The sequence below is a fragment of the Aquila chrysaetos genome, chromosome 7, assembly GCF_900496995.4.
Source record: "Aquila chrysaetos chrysaetos chromosome 7, bAquChr1.4, whole genome shotgun sequence".
Classification (NCBI taxonomy): Eukaryota; Metazoa; Chordata; class Aves; order Accipitriformes; family Accipitridae; genus Aquila; species Aquila chrysaetos.
This window is the reverse complement of record NC_044010.1, coordinates 45,781,703-45,802,455: the sequence shown is the minus strand read 5'-3', so window position 1 is coordinate 45,802,455 and position 20,753 is coordinate 45,781,703. Positions and strand designations below refer to the sequence as shown.

The 20,753-nt window shown below is 42.9% G+C and overlaps 1 protein-coding gene across 2 annotated transcripts in view; it reads left to right on the top strand.

The window, feature by feature from the left end:
* The first annotated feature begins 13,715 nt into the window (after nt 1-13,715).
* SMS (spermine synthase) overlaps nt 13,716-20,753 on the top strand; it is a 50,704-nt gene continuing 43,666 nt past the window's right edge. Inside the window, exon 1 of one of the 2 annotated variants that reach the window (XM_030020129.1) lies at nt 13,716-13,892. In XM_030020129.1, coding sequence (XP_029875989.1) covers nt 13,841-13,892 — 52 coding nt within the window. In that variant the 5' untranslated portion in view covers nt 13,716-13,840. Of the gene's footprint in view, nt 13,893-14,494; nt 14,623-20,753 lie in introns of those variants that run through there. The other variant, XM_030020130.2, reaches the window with a different exon arrangement.

Genomic DNA, 20,753 nt, shown 5'->3' with positions numbered 1-20,753 from the left:
GTACCAGTCTGACACTGAATTCACAACCTGTATTTCTTCTACCTCCTGCCTTTCCCAGCACCTCTCCCACCTCTCCATCTTGACTTCACCTTCTCCCTAACAAATCCGGAACCACTTTGCAGAGTTACTAGTATCTGCCTGCCTTTGTTTTGTCAGTAAAAACATGTTTTTTAAATGAAAAAGTGAGAATTTCTCAGCAAGCCTTTCCTCTGCAGTCAGGAGGAAGGAAAGGAGGAGGAAGGCATCTGTGTGTTTTACTCCTGATCTAGCTGAGGACTTAATTAGCAGATATCTTTGTCAACCTTTCTGTTCTTTATGTCTCTCTAAAAGAAATGACTGCGGTGATACGATTGGGAAGGACTGTTTGTAGAATTATGACTCCCTACGTAATTAGGTTCAGTTTGCCAGCTGTGGCATCTGTTTGAAGGGCTGTACTTCTGGCTGGGGATTATTAGCAGCTTATATATACCAGGTTATATACTTTCATCCGTTGCTTAATGCTTTATCTCCCTTGAGGGCATTGGAGATGTTAGGGTAAAACCTGGATTCGCGTCGAAGGGTAATTTGCTTTAGGAAGAAAGAGGGTTTTACAGTGAATAAGCATTACGTGCATCATACAAAGACATGGCCAAGATTCTGGAAAGTGACTGCTGAATCTGGGTATGTTTTTAAGATTCCCATTCTAAAGGATTTACTTTTCCAATGCAACAGAGCAGAAAATCAAGTCCTTTAAAAAAAGCCAACTTGCACACCAGAAACATTACTTACTACATATTAATGTTTGTTTTTATATCTGTGAGGGTTTGTGATTTACTTCTCAGTGAAAGAAAAAAGAAAAAGGTTGGAAAAAACTGAAGACAGTTGCCAGTAAGGACACTGACCATATTGTTACATACAATCCCACTGTTTTCCTGGACAGCTGAAATAATAGCAGCCTTTTTTAGTGCCCTTGAACCAGTTTCTACTGGTTGATTGCACTTCACAGTGAAGTCTGCAACACAACTGCCACCAAAATCGTCAGCACCTTAATTGTGAGACCGAGTAGCTACGGAGAAAATCTCCACATCTGCCCAGGCTTGGTTTGGCTTCCAGGAGAACCGGGGAGATGAGGGTCCAAGTCGCAGGATATTTCCACCATTAGCAAATTGGACTCAGTTTTACAAGGTCTGAATTAAACTCCCAGCTCAGCCACTGTGAAACAGGAGTGATAACGTTTTGATGTTTTGCTAATCCCTTCTATTTTCAGTATTTGGATCATAAATTCTCTGCGTGGAAACTCCCTTTTCTGAATGCAGTGATGTGAAGATGTAACTCAGTTTGGCGGGGGGGGGGGGGGCAGGTATTGGTACAAAGATGGTTTCGGAATAGCGTGCACTGGAAAGACTGGCTTCCAGAGAAGAGATACTAGCTCTTAAACATGATCTCTGTCACACAGTCCAGACCCAAACAGCAGTACGCATTTTGAAAATTAATTCAGTCAAGAAGCCAGCAACAGATGAAGGCAGAGCAAGAAAAAGAGGTTGTAAACAGCAGAGAAATCAGAAACTGACGGAATGAACGTCCTACAAAGGACTCACAGCAGGAGGGGATGCAAATGACTAGTATCAAACAGAATAAAGTATGGCTTAGGAGTAGAAGAGGAAAGGAAGAAAGATCTGAGAACAAACAGTGCTTTATTCAGAACAGGTTGGGCAAGTGATGGTGCAGTTTGAACGGGAAGACAGAGAAATCTCCACTGATTTCTAAATAACAGATAAAGATACCAAGATGAATGAAAGATAATAAGGTGAATTAGGTATCAAAGAGCTATAGACAGAAGCAGGGCTGGAGTAGCACACGGCAAATGAAAAACCAAGCTGACAGAGGGGAAAAAATCAGGAGAGCATTAAAGGAGGAGGCCTCCAGTCAGCCAAGACATTAAGTGATGATCACACAAAAGAAGGAAGAGAGAATGGAACTGAGAAGTTGGGATGTTCAGAGGGGGAATGGGAGAGATGACTGGGGCTTGAAACTGCGGAAGGGATGTAAGGACTAAGGAAAGGTCGTATAGATAGCCATTGCTTCTCCTTCATTTAGAGGAACCTCACCTTTTTTGTCTTTTTATCTCCCTGTCTTGTTAGTTAGACAGCACTTTTGTATTTACACCACAGTTGCATTACTTGTTCTTAACATTTGTTATTTCAAGCAGCTTGCAGTATGACCTTAGGGGAGGTTTAAGGTTTTATAGCAACCTTTTACCTACCCACCACCTCTTCTCAAGCAACTTCCAGTTCATTCCTGCCATGACTGAAATGCCGCATGATAGCATCTTTGCGAAGCCTACAGAAGCAGCGTAGGGCCAAAAGCATCTTATTGCTTCTCAGCTTGTGTTTTCTTAAAGTCAGTTTAATCCCACGTATTTAATGCTGTAAGCAAGCAATTTCAGAAAATTAAATAGGAATTTCCCTATGTGTTTATGACATAGCAGTGATGATAGCTTTTTGTTTGTAGTTAAATATTTCCCTGCAGTGTTTACCGCTTAAACATTCAAGGCACACAGAGAAAGTGATGGTAGGCTTGACTGAAAGCCAGCTGAAGAGATAAAATTTCATTGATTCAGCTGGGTTTTAGGATTGATAAAACTAGTCCAGAGACTGATTTGCGAATAAATGTGCGCATTTCACTAATACGTTGGAAGTGGGAACTCTTGCTTTTATGGATAGGAACATTTACAAGACATTTAACTCCTAAACAGTTTATAAACAGAGCTCTGAACGGTTGTGCTCTACAGAAGGATATACTGTAAATGTGTTACTTGGGGTCACCATTCAGACAGAGTGCATATAACACAGGCAGTGAAATATGCCATGCATGTCATACGAATAGGATTAGTCTGCCAACTAGTGCACTATCCCTTCAAGTTAGGCTCCATGAATTACGACAAAGGTAGAAGTGAGGCTCACTAACAGAAGTATGCCTAAAGCTAATGCTACTGACAACATAGAATTTGACTAGAAATATTACCTACAAGCAGAAAACTATGGTCTCTTTCCCAACAAAAAGCACCATTTTTGTTTTGAGCAAAACATGTGCAAAAAAAATTTTTAATGTATATTTAGCTTGGTATTATCCACGAATGAGAAAGAAAAATAATAGGAAAATAAAAATTATTGAAGGGAACACCAATTTGTTGCCAAGTTGTCAGCAGTCTAAACAGTCCTATATGTGTAGTAATAATAGACTTGCTCTTTTCTCAAGAAATTTAAGAAACGTTTAAAAGAGTCCCTTAGGTTTGCCCTGCAAAATCATAATAGTATGGTCCCATAACTGGAAGGAGGGATCCAACAGTAGGAAAGGAGCACATTTTCAGGGAAGCTGAATACTGGGAGAGTAAGGTGCTTACTAGTGCTTCCTCCGACCACCTCGCCTTCCTCCTGCAACTCCATTGCGGCTGCTCCCAGCGCGATCCAAGGCAGCTTGTTTCAATACCAGCAGAAAACGCTGCCGCAAACGACGTTTTTCTGCAGATCAGACAGGCGTGAGGCGCTCTGACATCATCACTTGTGCCTGGTTTAGGACAGGGTAAGCTTTTATCTCTCAGGGCCAGGTCTTTCCAGCCAGCTGAATAGTTTCAACGCCGGACAGCGTGTGGGAAAGCGGAGCTGTACGCTGCTTCTGCACTCTTACAGTGCTGGGGCCAGCAAAGGCTCCATGGTCAGTCTGGCTGCACGTAACTGCCCGTAACACAAAGGACAATTGGTGTCATCTGCCAGGAAAGACCCGGGCTCCTTGCGTCAGCGGCTCTCAGTGGAATAGTGTAACCATGTCAGAGTGTAACAAAATCTGCAGAAAAGATTTCTGAAAGAATGGAGTCAGGCAACTGCATAATTTTGTTCCAAAGGGTCTGCATGACATATTGGCTAAGGTGAAGTTTTACGGCTTTGTTTGACATAGTCAAAAGTGGCTGTCACACAGAAAATGTATCTTGTCTTTTCCCGAACCATTTTTATTGCAAAAAATCTGTTATTCATCATAAGTTGGTCAAAAAATGAATTAATATGCTTTCACACTAGCTCTCGCACACTTCCTAAGCAAACAGTAGAAGTTACAGGCTGGCAGTTCAGTATTGTTTATTGTTACATGGGGCTGTGTCAGTTTGAGAATGTGATGAAGAGAAATACAACAGTGTATACTTTAAAAGAGGAATCAAGAAGAAAATATAATCCAGAAGTTTCATTTCAGCATTCTCAAATGTCTTTTTGAGTCAATGTCTTTTGGCATTGGCAAGACACCAACTTTTTGGCACAACAAGACACAGTATTGTAGGCTATGAGAGATGCAGGCCTTGAAAACAGAGCAAAACAGAAAAAGAAGGAAGAAGTGAGAACTCAGAACAGAGCAGCTTGTTGCTTGAATTCCTCAGAGTACAAACTCAATGCCACCATATCACTGCCTAAATCAGAAGAGAAACCTAACCATGATTTCTAATACCCCACAGGTATGACAACACATTCTTTTCTTCTTACAACTGAACCCCTGCATAGTAACGATTCCAGCAAAACACTGAAAGCATAGGAGCCAGACCAACCTAAATTACCCACCATTCGCTTTAGGTCATAAAAGCAACCTTTCTATCAAGATTTAATTGAAAAATTAAAATATTTCCACACCAGAAATTCTAAGGAGACTACCTATTTGTGGACATTCTTAATATTGCATGTCATGCTTGTAAAGTTGGGATTGGGGAATTATAGGAAATAAAATAGCTACTTGCTCTTTTTAGGTTTCATACACTCACAAAAGTAAGGCTCTGAATTAATAAACTTTAAAAAAGAAAATACAATTGCATGTTATTGCGTAAGATATTTGAGGTCCTTAAATTACAGAACCCTGTACAAAGAACCTTCCTTGAAGTAGCCGAGCAATCTTACACTTTTGTTTATCGAAGCAACTGGCATCTTCATTGCCTATGCTTTGACATAACTCTCATCAAGGGAGATTTTTTCTTTTAATTGTGTCCAGAGAGAGGAAATGGGTGATGTTTTGATTTTTGTGTAAGAAATTCCTTTGCTCTGTCTCTTTTTGGAAGTCTGCGTTTCTCTCACCATTTTCAGCCTATAAGTAAAAATAGAAATGGTACTCAAAAGTCTTGCCTTTGAAAACTATACTCAGGTGTTACCAGTACAATGGAGCTGCAGTTTCTATCGGAAATCCCTTTATTTGAAAGTCTTGCCTCTCAAGAGTCTCACCTCTCACCTCTTTGAAGAAACACTTTCAGAATTCTGACGCTGGGAAGAAAAAAAAGAAAAGTTGCATTTGAACTCCACATATGGTAAGTATTCCTATCTGATTAATTTTCTGATTTTCTTGTATTCTAGGTTAACGTTGCTGGCACTAGTAGTCATTCTATAAGTGTTGCAGCCAAAACCTCTAAGCAAACTACTTGTTATCTTTTGAACAACTGCTCAGTCATTAACAATAGCTACACGTATCATTTTGTGTTCATCAGAAGTTCTTTCAGTTCAAAATTAACTATCAGAGTAATGAAGAAAAACTAAAAAAAAAAAGAAAAGAAGGAAAAATTTCTTAACCTAATGGTTAAATAACTGGAGAATATAATAAAGACTGTCTGAGGAATTGTTCAGATAATGTAAGGCAAGTAATTAAGAAGCATAACGGAAAATTTATGTAGACTATCGAATACATTGTTCACAAGAGAAATTTACAGTTAGCTGTTGAATTTGTATTTTTAAAAATGTCATAGCTGAAACAGTTTCTGTCCTCATGGGTTTACAAACTAATAGAGAAAGAAAGTACTGTTACCACCACTTTTCCAATAGGTTCTAATTTATCCAGGGTGGAATAATCAGTAGCAGTCAAAGAATTAAAACACTGATCTCCTGACTCCCGACCTACTGCTCTAATTAGAAGACATTCCTTTCTCTTAAAGTATCAGCTGAGACATTTTAGTAAAGGCTGAGCTGGCACCAGTGAGGACCAAACTCCACAATCAAGTATATGATATTTGATAAATTTCTGGGTTGCAAGGACACATAAGTTTTCTGATATTTACGACAACAGGCTGGTTTAGGCTGAAAATTTTTATGTCAATTCCAAAAGCCACTTTGCTGCAATTAGTGCCAACTATTACTTTATTGAGTTCTGGTGTCAGACTATGATACATTAATATTTTACCTTATCAATAGGTTTAGTATTTTGGAGGGCTAACTACATTTTTGTCTGTTTCTCCAAATTTAGTCTACTCATTGTAACTCCAGTTGTGACAGTATTTAGGTGAGCTATAGATCAATCACTTTGGATTATATTCTTGACTCTACGTTTTGATTCAATTACCTTGCATTTAAAAAACCACAGATTTATAATTAGATGTTACCTGACAACTTCTTAGAGGAACTGTCTGTGAATAACCACAAAGTCCTTCCAACTTTTTCCTGTAATGCCTTTAATAAACTCAGAAATGGTCTGGCAGCCAATAAAATGAGGTCATGGCCTGCTGAGTTGATCAGTATTATCTTACTGTATTGTTTTTTCCCTTGGAAAACTCATCTTTCTTTCCTAGGCACATGTTGTTTCTTATTTACAATAGAAAATGAATGGAGAAGTTTGCGCAAAAGTTTCTGCTAAGGAGAAAACATTTAAAAAGTAATCACGGCTGTAACTCCCCACATGGCAAGCCTTATTTCACGTTGAGAGTATCTCTGAATAGAAGAAAATTAATTTAATCTGTGCAAAGCACTCCATTGATGTGGAATTCACCTGGACTGTTCACAGTCAACAGACAGAAGCAGAGCACGTTTTATCTGATCTGTTTTAGGCATCTACTGCAGGGTGAGATGAATCGCATCTTAAAAATGGCTCTCTGCTGGTTGTGAATGCAGTCAAGACCAAACCAGATCAAATACAGGCTTCTGGATGGTAGACGTCTGAAGTGAGACGAGGTGAGCCTCACACACAGGGCTCGCAGGAGAGCCTGATGCGGAACAGCTGCTCTGCACTGACACTTTGGCCTTTTAGACAGGCACCTTTATTTAATCTGGAAATCCCTTTGAGGAAGAGGCCATCTTTTCACTTGGAATTTGTATTGCGTTTGCAACCAAAAGGTTCACTCATGACAGGCAAGATGGTAATACCTCACCTCATAACAAAAAAGCCGACCCAGTGAACGTAAACTAATACCCTTTATAGAGTTAGGACAGCATGTTTATGGCTTAATTGTAGCTAGTGTGATTTATCGGTGTGTATTTACGCATTTTGTTCATTCTCCCTGGTTTTATATTTTGAATGCAGTTACCTACAATTCTGCCTGGGAAGTCAAATGACCATGTAACAAAAAGAGTTATTAGTCTAATCTTGGCTGTGGTGCACCAGACAAAGACTGAAATTCTGGCTCCCTTGAAGCCAGCAGTAAGTCTGTCTTTGACTTTGGTGGCAACAGCATTTCACATAAGGAGCCCTGAATCCAGTGCATAATACAGGTACGAGAAAAAAAATGCACATTATCATCTACCAGCATTTCTCACAGACTGCATGCTGAGGCATCATCACTCAAAAAGGAATTAGAAAAGATAACTAAAAGGAACAACTTTATGAGAACCAGTATTGCACAACATGCCTATAAAGTAAGGTAAGTATTACTGGTTTCTACTTCAGGTAAAACATCTTTTCCACTGGCTCTCTTTTGGCCATCTGTTTTACTGCCTCCTCATGCTGCCCGGATGAATTAATAATTCCAATTTTAACCAATCTACCATCCATTCTTCTCTGTGCGGGACTTCCCTCCCTCCCTATAAACACTTTGATCAGAAATAATAGTATTTCCTTCATGTTATGCAAGGCTAGGGCTACAAATTATGAACCCATATATATTTTCCCCTAATTTACAGAGTTTTAAAAGGTATAAAAAGAAATCCTCTCTCCCTGACCAGTTTGGGGTTTTTTTTAAGATTTAATTGCTCTGATTTCATTTTGACATTATTTCAACCATAACTGCTAATCTTGATCAACAGAAAGGAGAATGCTGTCCACTGGATACAGAGTGCTGTGATGAAAAACATAGGGGATTTACCACTTCAGTGCAGTTTTTTGATATCCATGGGCTAAGCTCTTCCTGAAGTCAATTGCATAACATGGGAAATGATCAATCAATAGACAAGATGTTGTGACTTGACTGGATTGGGGAAACCTGTGCATTACTGGGTTTGTGACTGTAATTATTAGGAAATAAAACAGAAGGAGCACAGAAAAAAACTAGCTTATGGTAATAGAAAAATGACTCTGTTCTGTTGCTGATGGAAACGAGGAAAGGGCTATGCTGAAGCCCCAACCATATTGCACATAGCCACTCCCAGCGCTGGTTTTCTGACCTCACCTGAGCTTGCCATTGTTCTGCTTTGCATACAAGGAAAACGAGGCATCCAAATCCATTTTTTTTCTGTTACGTTCTTTTTGACTGTGAACCACAGGTCCTGTCCTGTAGCTGGGTCTGTAAGTCACCGCTTGGGAGTGGTTGAGATATTCTAACAAGCTGATGCAGCTATGAAACCTAACTTCTATAGCTTAGGTCATAAAGGAAGACTAGTACTAGCAGGCCCCATCGATGTCTGAAGCGGTACACCTGGACTACGTGACAGGCATGGTAAAGAAGGTGGACAAGCCAGGCAAGCCCTTTGGCTGCTATCCAAGCTAATGATCATCTGACGTGGGACCGGGAATCGCCTGATGAGCTGGCCATGGGGTCAGATGATAACTGGGGATGAAGAGGGAGCAGGGAAGGTCATCTGATGGTAGAAGTTATAAAAAGGTTTCTCAGGGGCTATTTTCAAACACCAAAGGGGACTGCATATAAGATGTAGCTGTTCTGAGAGATGACACAGATGTTAAGGAGAAGCTTGACCCCATTTTGCCACATCATGTGATGGGTTCACGGGCAAGACTGTGGTTGGGGTGGAAGAGCAGTGTTCATCTAGCTTTTCCTTGTATTTGGTTGGGGAGGTGAGGAAATATTAGTTGGGATTCTGGGGAACTCTGTTGTATGGTCAAACATCTATAGAGAAACATAGAAAGAAAGTCTGTCATGCCAGTGACATTTTGGCAGTTAGGAAAAAACCCCAACCCAACCCCCAGAGCCCCCACTACATGCAGGTTAGAGGTACGACCCTGGGCTAGGCTTAGAGGATGCTGGTGGGGAGGCAAAGGTAAGGAATGGTCTGTCACTGCTTTCCGTGGCTACTTCTCAGCGTTATCAAAATAATTTGTTAGTTTCTGTTGAGCTTGAAACCCAATTAGTGAGTGTGCTAACACAAGTAGGGTGTCCCTGAAGAAGGTGGCCAGGATCCTGGGGCCATGGGACCTGAGGTCTCACCGCCGTGGTAAATAACCTCTGCCCAAAAGAGACAGACTGGAGTCCATGTGGATCAAAGGAAATCCCATTGTAAGGGTTCAAACGCAGCACTCTGGCTGAAATCCAGCAGAGGGCTCTCAAAAAGCAGAGTATAATAGCTGCTATAATTTATGGTAGCACTTATTTAAGCAATTACCTCTTATCTGAGTTTGCTAAAACTTCCTGAAATTGTTCTCTTGTTCTGTGAGAAGTCTTACATCCTATGATATAATTTGACTCTCCGGGGTCCTTGTTTGCAGAACTTCACACACGCAAAAAAAATCTTTACTCATCTTGCAGTCTACTTGAATGTGTTTCCTTGTTCAACTCCATATGCTTGTTTTTAAGGTTAGAGATTTTTTTCATGGTTTCCAGTAAGGTGTAGGCTCCACACTGCCTAAATTTAATTTGAAAGAGACAGTTTGCTATCTTTTTTTTTAAGCCTCCAGAGCAATGCCCCAGCAGGCCTACATATTTGGTTGTGAGCATCCAAGAAGGGGGAGATAAATTGTATTTGTTTTAGTAAACAGTAACATGCTCAGACACAAAAGCAGAAATAAAGTGAAAGAAGTAAATTCATTAGAATACTGAGTTCCAGTTTTCTTAGCTCTATTAAACAGATGTTCACCTCTAGAAAACATTAATTTGTCTTATACAGCAAGATAACACTGTTTTGCAAAGAGGTGAACTTAATCTTTGGTCATAATTGTGGTACAACATTCTTACCTCAGACCAGCTTCTAAGAACACCCGTTAGCTTACAAGACCCTTTGTTTCCCCCATAATACTTTTCTAAAATGAAGTATTATCTTCCCTCTCCTACCCCTCAAAATTTACCATGATTTCTATCATAAGCAAATAGTAAAGGACTAGAGCTGTGTTTAAAAAAAATATATATATATGCCTGGGGGAAAAAACTGACCCAGTATGATGCATAAAGAGTAAAGGTGATGAAAGTACTTCCAGGCATTTGCATCAAACTCTAACCCTCTTTTGTCTGCAGCCCCTGCTTTTCCCATTTTGGTACTAACAGTCGCTTCAGCATGGGGCTACATGTTTGCACATGTTATGCTGCTTATTTAATTGTACTGTACAAATGCCTCTGCTTAGCATAAATTGATTATGTTTAACAATACTTTTAATACACAGAATCAGGCATGGGGAGAGAACCTGTGTGTGTGCGTACATTTTAAATAGGTATGTTTGATTTCAAGGTTTTAATTAGCATTGCGAGATGACCACATTATTCATGAGTGACAAAGCCATGAGATACACAGGTATTCCTAAACAAGTGCTAACACAACCTTTGTGAACTCCTGTCTCAAATGTGTCATCACTTTAGAAACTTGTTTAGCCATTCAGGAAAAAAAAGTCTACTAACGTCAAGCGATCCTCGTGCACCCTACGCAGGCCTCAGAAGGACCTGAAGTTAATGAATTTCCGAATGGGTCATAAACACGAGGAAAAAATCTTTTTGTTAAAGGATATTTCTTAGCTGTCTATGAGAAAAAGCTGGTTTTAACTTTAATTCCTGAGGTGAACTTTGGATTGTGGCAGTTGTAGGTGAAATATTTTCAGACCAATGAACACAGGGGGATGTAGATGAACTGGGAGCCTGCGGTTAAAAATGCTGTTACACTCTGCCTAAAAAAACCTTGAGACTTGAAACACTTGGTATTTCAGCCCACCATGGCCCTGCATGGAGAACAGAGGTGATGCAGGCTAAAATGCACCTCTAGTGCAGGTTATTGGATACCACGCAAGGCTCTCGTCCCAACTATTTTCCAGTGCAAGATTGTTCCCGTCAGCCCCGTGTCTTTTATCTAATCTGTCCAATCTGCCTGCAGAGGGTAGGGCCTCTGCCCTTGCTTTTCAGCACAAAGCTTTCCATAAATCGGCAAACACCAGTGTCTCAACGTTTTTTTCCCTGTTGCACCCACTTTTGCAGTCTCTACTGGTTTCAAAATATGCACGTAATCTTACACTGAATAAACTCTTTCCATACAGCCTGTGCTAATCTTAACAATATGATGTCATCTGAACTCCACAGCATTTGTGAAACATGTTTTAATATTCCAGATCTTTTGATCTCGTCTCATAAATCAATCCCTCCATCTCTTTAATTATTTTAATTGCTCTTTAAATTCCCTTCAGTGTAATTTTCTAACAGGAAGATTCCCAAAAATATCCTAGGCATGACCTAGTTAAGTAGTATGCACAGGGCAGTCATGCCAAAGAAGCGGAAGAGAAAGTCTATTAGTTCCTTCCTCAGCGATGGGATCCTTCACGTGCAGGCTTAAATTCTGTGGGCTTTGTTATTGTGCTGTTCTGTAAGACCACAGGTAATTTACTGCACACTTTCACTCCTACATGTCGATATTGCAGACTTCTTCCTCTTGTTGAATGTTTTCCTACAGCTCTACCAAGGTTTCCAAGATGAACCTCTTCTTTCCCACCCATACTCCTTTTTTGAATTTGTTCATGCTGTTTTGCCAGCTTTCCCAGCTCCACCTAACCTAACGAACGGCTGTGAAAGCCATTTATGGCTAATAACGGTCCTTTCAGTCAAAGTTTAAGAAAGAAAGACTTCATACTGTTCCCTGAAATAATTCATTAGCCTTTTCAGCTCTTCAGTTGAAGTCCACTGCTAACCTGTAAAATTCCCATCCATATAAAAAAGGACATGGAAATATGACTGTTCTGTTTCTTTTTTCCATAGCAAATTTTATTAAAGAGATGATGCTCCACCTCTCTTCAAGTGCCAGTCCGGAATGGTCGACCTTAAGTAGCAAAATTAACGCCAGGAGAAGATTTGTGTGACAAATTGGTGGTCTTTTTTTTCCTGTAAACCCAGCAAAGCTGCTCATGTAGTATATAAGCGCATAACTTAGCTAGGCACCTGACGCGTATGAACAAATACATTTGAAGGTACTTAGGTGACAACATCGCTATTACCTTCTTCCAACTATTCCACAATGGAAAGATAATGTAATACGTTGAACAGAACAAAAGGCATTGCTTAGTTCCTTGCTGCCACTGAAGACAGCAAAAAACAATCCAGTAAGCTCCTTTATGTAATGAAGTAACTGAAACAACTGCAGCCGCCGCAAGGAAAGGTGAGAGGCGTAAGAGATCATAAAGTACCGAGATTTTCCTGGCTGCCTTATGGCAGCTGCATGTCTGAAGAAAACAGCAGAGAGATCAGAGATGGCAGCAAGGAAGCATTGATTTTCGTTTAAAAAAAAAAAAAAGGGCATGGCACTCAGAAAAAGCAGAATTCCTGGTGAGAGGGCAACAAGGATACCCGATCCACCCAAACAGGACTATGTAATCCCCTGTAACATCCAGGAGTGGATCAAAGACGTTGAATGGGAATCTGCAAAGCCCTCTATTTTGGCTAGTTAATCATAAAAAAAAAAAAAAAAAAAAAGGCACCTCTGACGGATCGGCTGTGTCAAATGACCACCAGCGGACAAAAGCGCAGTTATTACAGACCTGCAGACGTCTGTGCCTCTTTTGATGCGTCTCTCCAGTGAACGTTTTTGCTTTGCTCAGGATGCATGTGTGCAACTACGCTGTTCAAAACAAGGGTACCGTCAGCTTGTGCTGAAAAAACGTTCTTGCAACTTACAGAAATAATCATGGCAGCCCGCTGGATTACACAATAACGATTACTTGTAAACCTCTTCTTTTAATTGTGGAATCAGATGAAATCGCTGACGCCGCGGTATTGTGCAAATTCGATCTCAATCCTGCAGAGAAATTAAAGGAGCCAAGAGCTGGCAAAACGTGTAGTAACCGACAAAGTTAAACATCGGTCCTATCGTTAACTGCTTCTAGACGGTATTTTTCTGGGTTTGTAGCGACACGTGCCTTATGTCATTCGCGGCTTCAGCACGCTGTCTTACAGTTACCCTTTCCGTAAGGAAAAAATGCCTTTAAATAAAAGGCTTTAAGGATTCCCTGGTGGTGGTCCCTCCGAAGGCCCGGGAGAGGACAGAGAGCGCCCTCCGGGCCCAGCGAGGGCAGCGGGGCGGACCGGCAACCCCGCGGCCCCTCAGCGCGGCCCCGCCGCCGAGGCCACCATTGCTGCCGGAGCCCGACCCGCCGCCTCAGGGCTTGGCACGCCGGTAGGGGATTTCACCGGGGGGGAGGCGTGGGGGGCGTGCCTGACTTGAATCCTGAATAAAATCTGGGCTCAGGAAAGCTATTTTTCGAACCCAGCGACCTGCCCTCAACCATTTTGAGGCGGGAGCTCGCCCCCCCTCAGCCGCCTCAGCGGCCGCCGCCGCCGCCATTGCCCCGCCTCCCCGGCGCGGGCCCCGCCCCGCGCCCTGCGCGCCCCCCCCCCCCCCCCCCCCCGTCGGCGCCGCTGCAGCCCCCGCCCGCATATAGGCTCGTCCGCCGCACTCCCCGCGCCGCCGCCGCCTCCTCCAGGCATGGCACAGGGCTCTACCTCACTATGGCAGCAGCAGCGCGGCACAGCACCCTGGACTTCCTCCTCGGCGCCACAGGTAACGGCCGCGGCGGGGGAGAGGGAGAGGAGAGGGAGGAAGACAGAGGAGGAGGAGGAGGAGGAGGAGGAGGGGGGGGGGGGGGGGGTCTCTCCCGCCGCCCTCCCCGCCATGGCGGTGTGTGGCGCCCGCCTCGCCCCCGCTGAGGAAGCGGCCCGCCAGGCCCCGCGCCGGAGCGCCCTGGCCCGGGTTTCCCTCTGATACCCGTGCCCGGCCGTGTGCGTCCCCGTCTCCCACCTCCCGTCTTATTTCCCCGCCGGTATCCGCCTCCGGAGCCGCCATGCCGCCGCCGGGCGGCCCCGCTGTGAGGCCTCCCGCCCTCAGCCCGCCGTGCCTGCGCGGCCGCCCCGCGTTGAGGGCAGCCCGCCTCGGGGCGAGGCGGCCCTACCGGGGCATGGCGGCGGGAGGGGGGTAGTGCCCCGGTTGGTCACCGCGGCGGGCTCCGTCCGTCAGGGCGGGCTTTCCCCTCCCGCCGGCGGTAAGGGGGAAGCGGGCGGGCGGGAGGTGCCGCGCCGCGGGCCCGGGGGGAAGGGAGGGAGGGCCTGGCTGTTACCGAGCGGCTTCCCCGCGAAGCCCGCCCCGGTTACGGCGCTTCGGAGGCCGGTGACCGCCGCCGCCGCCGAGGACGGTGCGGGGTAAGGGTGTACGAGGGTCTTGTGTCACTTCGGCGTTTCTCCCGCCTCGTCGCAGAAGCGCGGAGGAAGTGATCGGCGATGGAGCTGGTCTTTGGGTGAGCCTCCGGCGGTTTCAAAGCTTGACTCCGTTAGTTATCTGTAGGGGGCACGTTCGAGCCGAAGACCGAGGAAGCCACCACGTTTCTCGACAGCCAAGATGGGCGAAAAGGTTTAGTTGGGGCGGGCTGCCATGGGCGCCAGAGCGAAGTCGGTGGCTGCCGAGCAAGGCCAGCAGGCAGGGGCCGGCCTGCCTCCGGGGCTCCGACCTTCTGTGTCGTCCACTTTTATTTTTATTTCCCTTTTTGGAGGGGGGGGGGGAGGTGTGAAGGCGGTTTCCTCCGCATCTACAGGTAAAAAATCTTATCAGTAGCTTGATTTGAGAGACTGGTTCTTGACCCCGGGGGCTTTGCTGCCTGCTCTGCCTTTCCTGGCATTGCTGCGTTTGCATTTCGGAGAGCCAGGAGCAGAGAGGGGGAAGGTGTTAGGGGAGCTGTTCCCAAACAGAGCGCCTTAGGATAGCCTACTGTGTTCCGTGGTGAAAGTCTTCCAGCTTCCATTTTAAAGTGAGATTTTTATAGTGCAGCTTAGCCACTCTAATGGTGACCCGATGGCAAACGAGATAGTCCTGCCATTTTCCTTGTACGTTGTGCTTGACTGATCTAGCCTGAGCAGAATTGGGAGGCTAAGCCAGTCTAAAGGCAGTTTTCTTGGATACCTCCCAGCCCCTGCAATGACCTCTTTGCTTATTTAGTTCCCTGAACTATCATGGGTTCAAGGGTTACATCAGTAACTGGTCTTCTACAGAAGAGTCAGAATTGCCAGGGAAAAGAGCAGGACTAGGTGTATTGAAAATATACTGCAGTTATAGTAGCTGCTCTATGATATAAAAACTATGCTGTTAATTAGAGTGTGGTGATGATCTTAAGTATTGTCTTGCTTTCAGGTAGGTTTTCTATTCTGTTTTCTTTTACTTCTGAAGACAATGTTTGGACCTGTCTCCAGTCAAGATGGATGTGCCTAAATGGGGGTGGGGGGATGGACCAGCTGTAGGAGTGTTGCTGTGTAGATCAAAAAAGGGAAGAAGCCTTTTTCCCTTCTTATGTTCTATTTCAGCACAGTAGACATCTTGAGTGAGATGTGAAGGACTTTCTTCCACCTGTGACAGCTCTGAAGTTGGCCTGTACTTCTGATGTGGAGTTTTTCCTCTCATCTAGTGCTTGTGGCCCAAAGCATCAAGAGTTGTCTATAGAGGAAAAATTGGTGAATGTACATTTGTGGTTTGTGTTAAAGGAGTTAAAGTTTAGTGCTGAATCATGGATCGTCAACTAGTTGAAGCTTTTACTGTAAGTTACGTGGACAATGAAACTTCTGAATGGTCCGGAATCCATGAAATGGTGTTTAGTAAAATGAGATGTGTGGTTTTGGACCTTCTGATCTTATAAGGATAATGTGATCCCTATGTCTCAGCTGAAGGTGTTGCATCTTTATGTTTGTGTTCTGGAGAATGCAGAAACTGTTAACTTCTTGGTGAATGCACGCTCCCGATTCCTCAAAACATTAGCTGTGACCTCAGTTTTTGACAAATACCTATTTTTGATAGGTATTAATATAGCAGTTAAATTTGCCACCTTGTAGGAAGGCAAGACTTTAGTCTATGAAAGCAAGTTTGTTCAACAGTTTGTGTTTCACTGCAGTGCATCTTGCAATAACTGTACACGGTGTCTTTCTTTAAGAATCTGCTTATTCAGATGATTTCATCAACCATATATATGGTTCTCAGTGTTCACATTTAACGTGGTAGCTATCTAGTGTTTTCCTAATCCTGAAGGGAAAAAAGGCTTTACTCTTACTGTCCAACATCAAGATTTAACATGACTGTAAAGGATGGGATAGTGTTTCTGAGATATTAACAATTGTCCAGGATTTGTTTGTTTCTCTGTGTGCTTGGTAGTGTGTGGCATGTCTTCATCCTCAGTCTTCTGAGGTCCTCAGGGAGTGAAGGAGAAGGGGAGCAGGTCTTTGGATGTCAGCGAAAGGATCTGGAGGACACAGCTCTGTGTTAGAAAGAGGGGGTTTTGTTGTGTGTTAATACTGGTGCAGCTATCAGCTAGCAACTGCTTGTGCTGCAGGATGGTGTAGATTCTGCTGGCTGGCTGACTTGGCATGTGCCAAAACCCTTCAATAGCAGCCCTGTTTTCTTTAGGCAGTCCAGCTCTCTTGATATTAGACTGTGGTGCATGTCACGTACATTCTTCAGGATTCATATGTGTACTCAGCAAGGATGTTGAGAATGATAACTGGAATAGTAGGCCTTTCTTACTGTTTGCCATTATCCCTTCTGTAAGGTTTGATGGTTGTTGGAGGTATTGTGAGAGGCCAGCAATGTCAGTGAAAACATGGCTGTAAGGGAGTTAGAGGAGGAACCAAGTCCTCTTGTGTTGGTTTGAGATGGGGTGGACACAACACTGTCTTGGGAGTGGGGCTGTGCAGGATGAATGAAGCCATGTACCTCTACTAGAAGCTGTCAGTTTGAAGAAAACTTTTCAATAAATTTCTTCATGTGCTACAAAATCTACAAAATAGTCAAAAGAAAAGACCCTTTTGTCAGTCTTTATAACTGCTCTAATTATGCATCCCATCAGTTTTTAAAAATAATAGGCAATTAGATATTAGCAGGGCTGAAGCTTTGATAGCTGGATAACACAACTTGCCCTTCTCTGATGGTCTCCTCAAGAGCTGATTAAAGTAGCAACTGTAGAGCTCAGTCCTTTGAGCAGAAGTATCTTGCTTATCTATGAGATAAGCAGACAACTTAAGCAGGCAAACAGCATAGTGTTCCCTATCCTCAAATGCAAGAAGAGTGCTTTAACATCTATGAAAAAGGACACAGATCACTCACCTTCCTTAATTGGGGCACAGCAGGCTTTAGTCATGCCTTTCACTTCTGGGCTAATGACATTTTTGTTAGTCAATCAGAAATGAGGGATTTGAGACTCCAAGTTAGTTAAAGAACTTTAAGAAAGTATCTAGAGGCTTGATGCCTTATACCTTTACAGAATTGATTTTAGGTTACTGTATGTTGTAAATCTACTCATACGTGGGAGTGTTTCCATCCTCGCATGAATGTGTTATATAAGCTTAGTTTTCTTGGTTGTTGAGTATTGAAATGATTAATGTTCTTCAGGGTTCTTTAATGAGGGGCAGGGGGGATAATATGGAGACTCTCTTGAGATTTGTGGTTTTTATTTGCTTCAGAAAGTTGCTTTGAAAGGGTAAAGAATTGTTGGAAAATTAATTTTAACTGTCTTAAAGTTTACTGTTTGGGATTATTGCTGGGGGGATTACACAGTTCATAGTACAGCTGCACAGACAGTTGTGCCAACAGTGTTCAGGGCAAGGGCACAGATGAGTGAGCTGGTGGAGGAGACCGGCGATTATGTGAGCTGACACAGTTACTGAAATAAATTATTATGAAACTCCTGTGTGAATTAGCACACAGTGGGAATGCCAGGGCTGTAGTGCAGGTAGGGCAATGCTTGGCTATTTAAGAAAAAGGATAAGTGGATGTGTGTGTGCACATGGTCTGTTTTTCTTCAAATGAATGTTTTCATGGAGATAGGAAGAAGAGGGAATGACCTTTTGTGGGCTGAGCCGCCTCTTTAGGCCGTCTGTCAGTGGCTTTGTTCCTGTCTGCAGGGTCCACAGCTCTGTTCTGACACTGGGTTGGGGGGAGAAACTTGGTGAGAAAATCAAGCCTGTCATCGGTAGGAATACATGTAAGTAAAAAATGGCTAATGGCTACAGTACTTATGTCTAAATGTTGCTGGATGTAGAGAACGTATTAAGAGAGATTCTTTACTAATAAATTGTGTGAAAGAAAAATCTAAGTGGAGTCATGTGTATTGGATTTGACTTACAAAAACTATTTTATACTTTAGTTAGTGTTTTGCTGTGTAACCGCTCTTACTGGATATACAAAATTTTTCTTTTGGAGTTTTTTCCAAGGGGAGGTACTAACTGCTTTACCAAAGTTAATTAAAATACATAAAATGTCTCAGCTGAAGCATCCACTACAATGTAAGAAAGTGCCATTAACTCTACTGGCAATCCTATATCTTCGACTTTTGGCCTATTTTTAAGCTGACGTGAATGCTGTCAGGTGAAGCTTTATTATGCAGTCAGGGGTGTAAAGATTTAAATAACCCTCACATCCTTTTTTTTGTTTACAGCTGTTTAATGATACTGCATGATATACTCCAGTGTTTGACATCCTTAAAAGTGTAATAACTAGCTGGTCATACGTGCTGTGTTCTAAAAGAATCTTGATTACAAAATGTTCTGAGTTACTCTACTAAATGTTCTTTCAGTACTGAAGTTTTTACTTAAGCTATCAAAGTGTTACGTACTTGAATTGCTTTCAGTTAAGCTAATATTTTCATTCTTGTCTTTGTTTTGATTGGAAGTCTTAATGCTCTTCATAGAGCAGGACCACAATTTTATGTGCTTGTTCTTGGCTGTGTTGATCTAAACTTTTGGAGGGGGGAAAGAGTTGACAAGGCTTTGTTTAGCTCTGCACCCCTTTGGAGCCTTGTAGTTGAGTTTCCTTACTGTAAGGACTAATTACAGAAATGCCTTTCTGAGGGGACAGTTTTCCAGAAACAGGAGTGTTGAAGAGAACTAAATGATGAGTAGGCATGCTGTATTGGCTCTTCATCTCTATCTCTGAAACCTCTACCTGAATTTCTACCTAGGAAAACTCTACACAATTTCAGCTGCTCGTGTGTGTTGAGCTGTATCCTGCTGTAGTAAAGATACTTTGGAATTGGTGCTGGTTTGGTTTAATAAGCAGATAATTGGCAGTTCTAGCTGTTGAGTCATGGCTTATCCTGCACTAAGTGTGGAAATAACAGAGAAACCAGGAAGAGGTGACGGGCATTGAAAACTTGGTGTCTCTTCCAGTGTTTTTCCACATGTAAGTAAATCTTGTGTATGAAGGAGAAAAGCTTAAACTAATGCTAAATACTTGGCAGTTTCTAAGATTATAAATGAAAAAGCCTTTGAGCGCTTGGCTGTATGTAGAGTTATTTTTAAATTAATATTCTCTGTAATGGGCTTTTTTTGTTGCCTGATGTACTGGAGATGCAAGGGCTTTGTTTGTCTTACAAGGCAGATTCTGCCTCTATGACTGGAGCTGTCTGCAGTTAGCAGTAAAAACATATTAAGTACATTTGAACATATCGTGGGGGGAACAGTATCTCTGAGCCTTGTAGCTCAGTTTGACTGGTTCTGTCAAGTATTGGGTTGTCTGAAGTGCTGAAACATCTGATTACAGTGATAAGGTGCTGAAGATATGCTTATCTCTTTACCGTATTGATTTATGGTATGTTATCAAAATTTGCTGACTCCTTGACTATGATCTGTATGTGAAGACCATGTAAATAAAGATTAAGCAAGACTCAAGTAAATGCCTCTGGAGCTTGCAACTCTGTTATCAGCCCTGGCTAAAGGTGTGTTTGCAGCTATCTTGCAGCTGCAGTTCAGGCGTGGGTCTGTTCTAGGTGTGTTCCCTTAGCAGCCTCTGCGAGCGGTGTGGGCTCGGCCTGTGCTCTTGGCTGGGCTGTTTTGAGCTGAGCCCTGCAGGTCTCCACAGTCTAGTTCTGACAGGCCTGGACCAAGAGCTGGCCTGCTGTGTGTCAGAGCGCAATTGGGGCTTGTCAGGAGGCGTTAATACAGGCATTAATAGCTTTCCATTTTTAGCAGTAAGGACTGCTGTGAACTCATTCCCTGCTTTTGTTGGTTTCCAGTTTTGAAGATTAAAATGCTTTATGAATGGAACTCTGAAAATACAATTATCTGATCCTCCAGCATGATGTCAAGTACTCAATGGCTGCTTGCTCAGACATGAAGGAACTGTTGCCTGCAAAGGTGAAGGTTAACAGCATGGGAGATGTTTTCCATGAGGGCCTGGTTTGAGGCTGTGGAACAAATTCCAGCAGGAAATAAAGGCTACTTTTGATCTACCAGTATTTCCCATTTCAGGTACACTTCTCTGACCATGCCTTTTTAATAGCAAAGTCCTTGGAAGGAGAGAAAAGTACATATGACAAGTACTAATCATTTTGCTTGACACATTTCTAGAAGATGGTCAGGTACCAGGTGATGAAAGTGGCTTGAGACATGTAAGTGG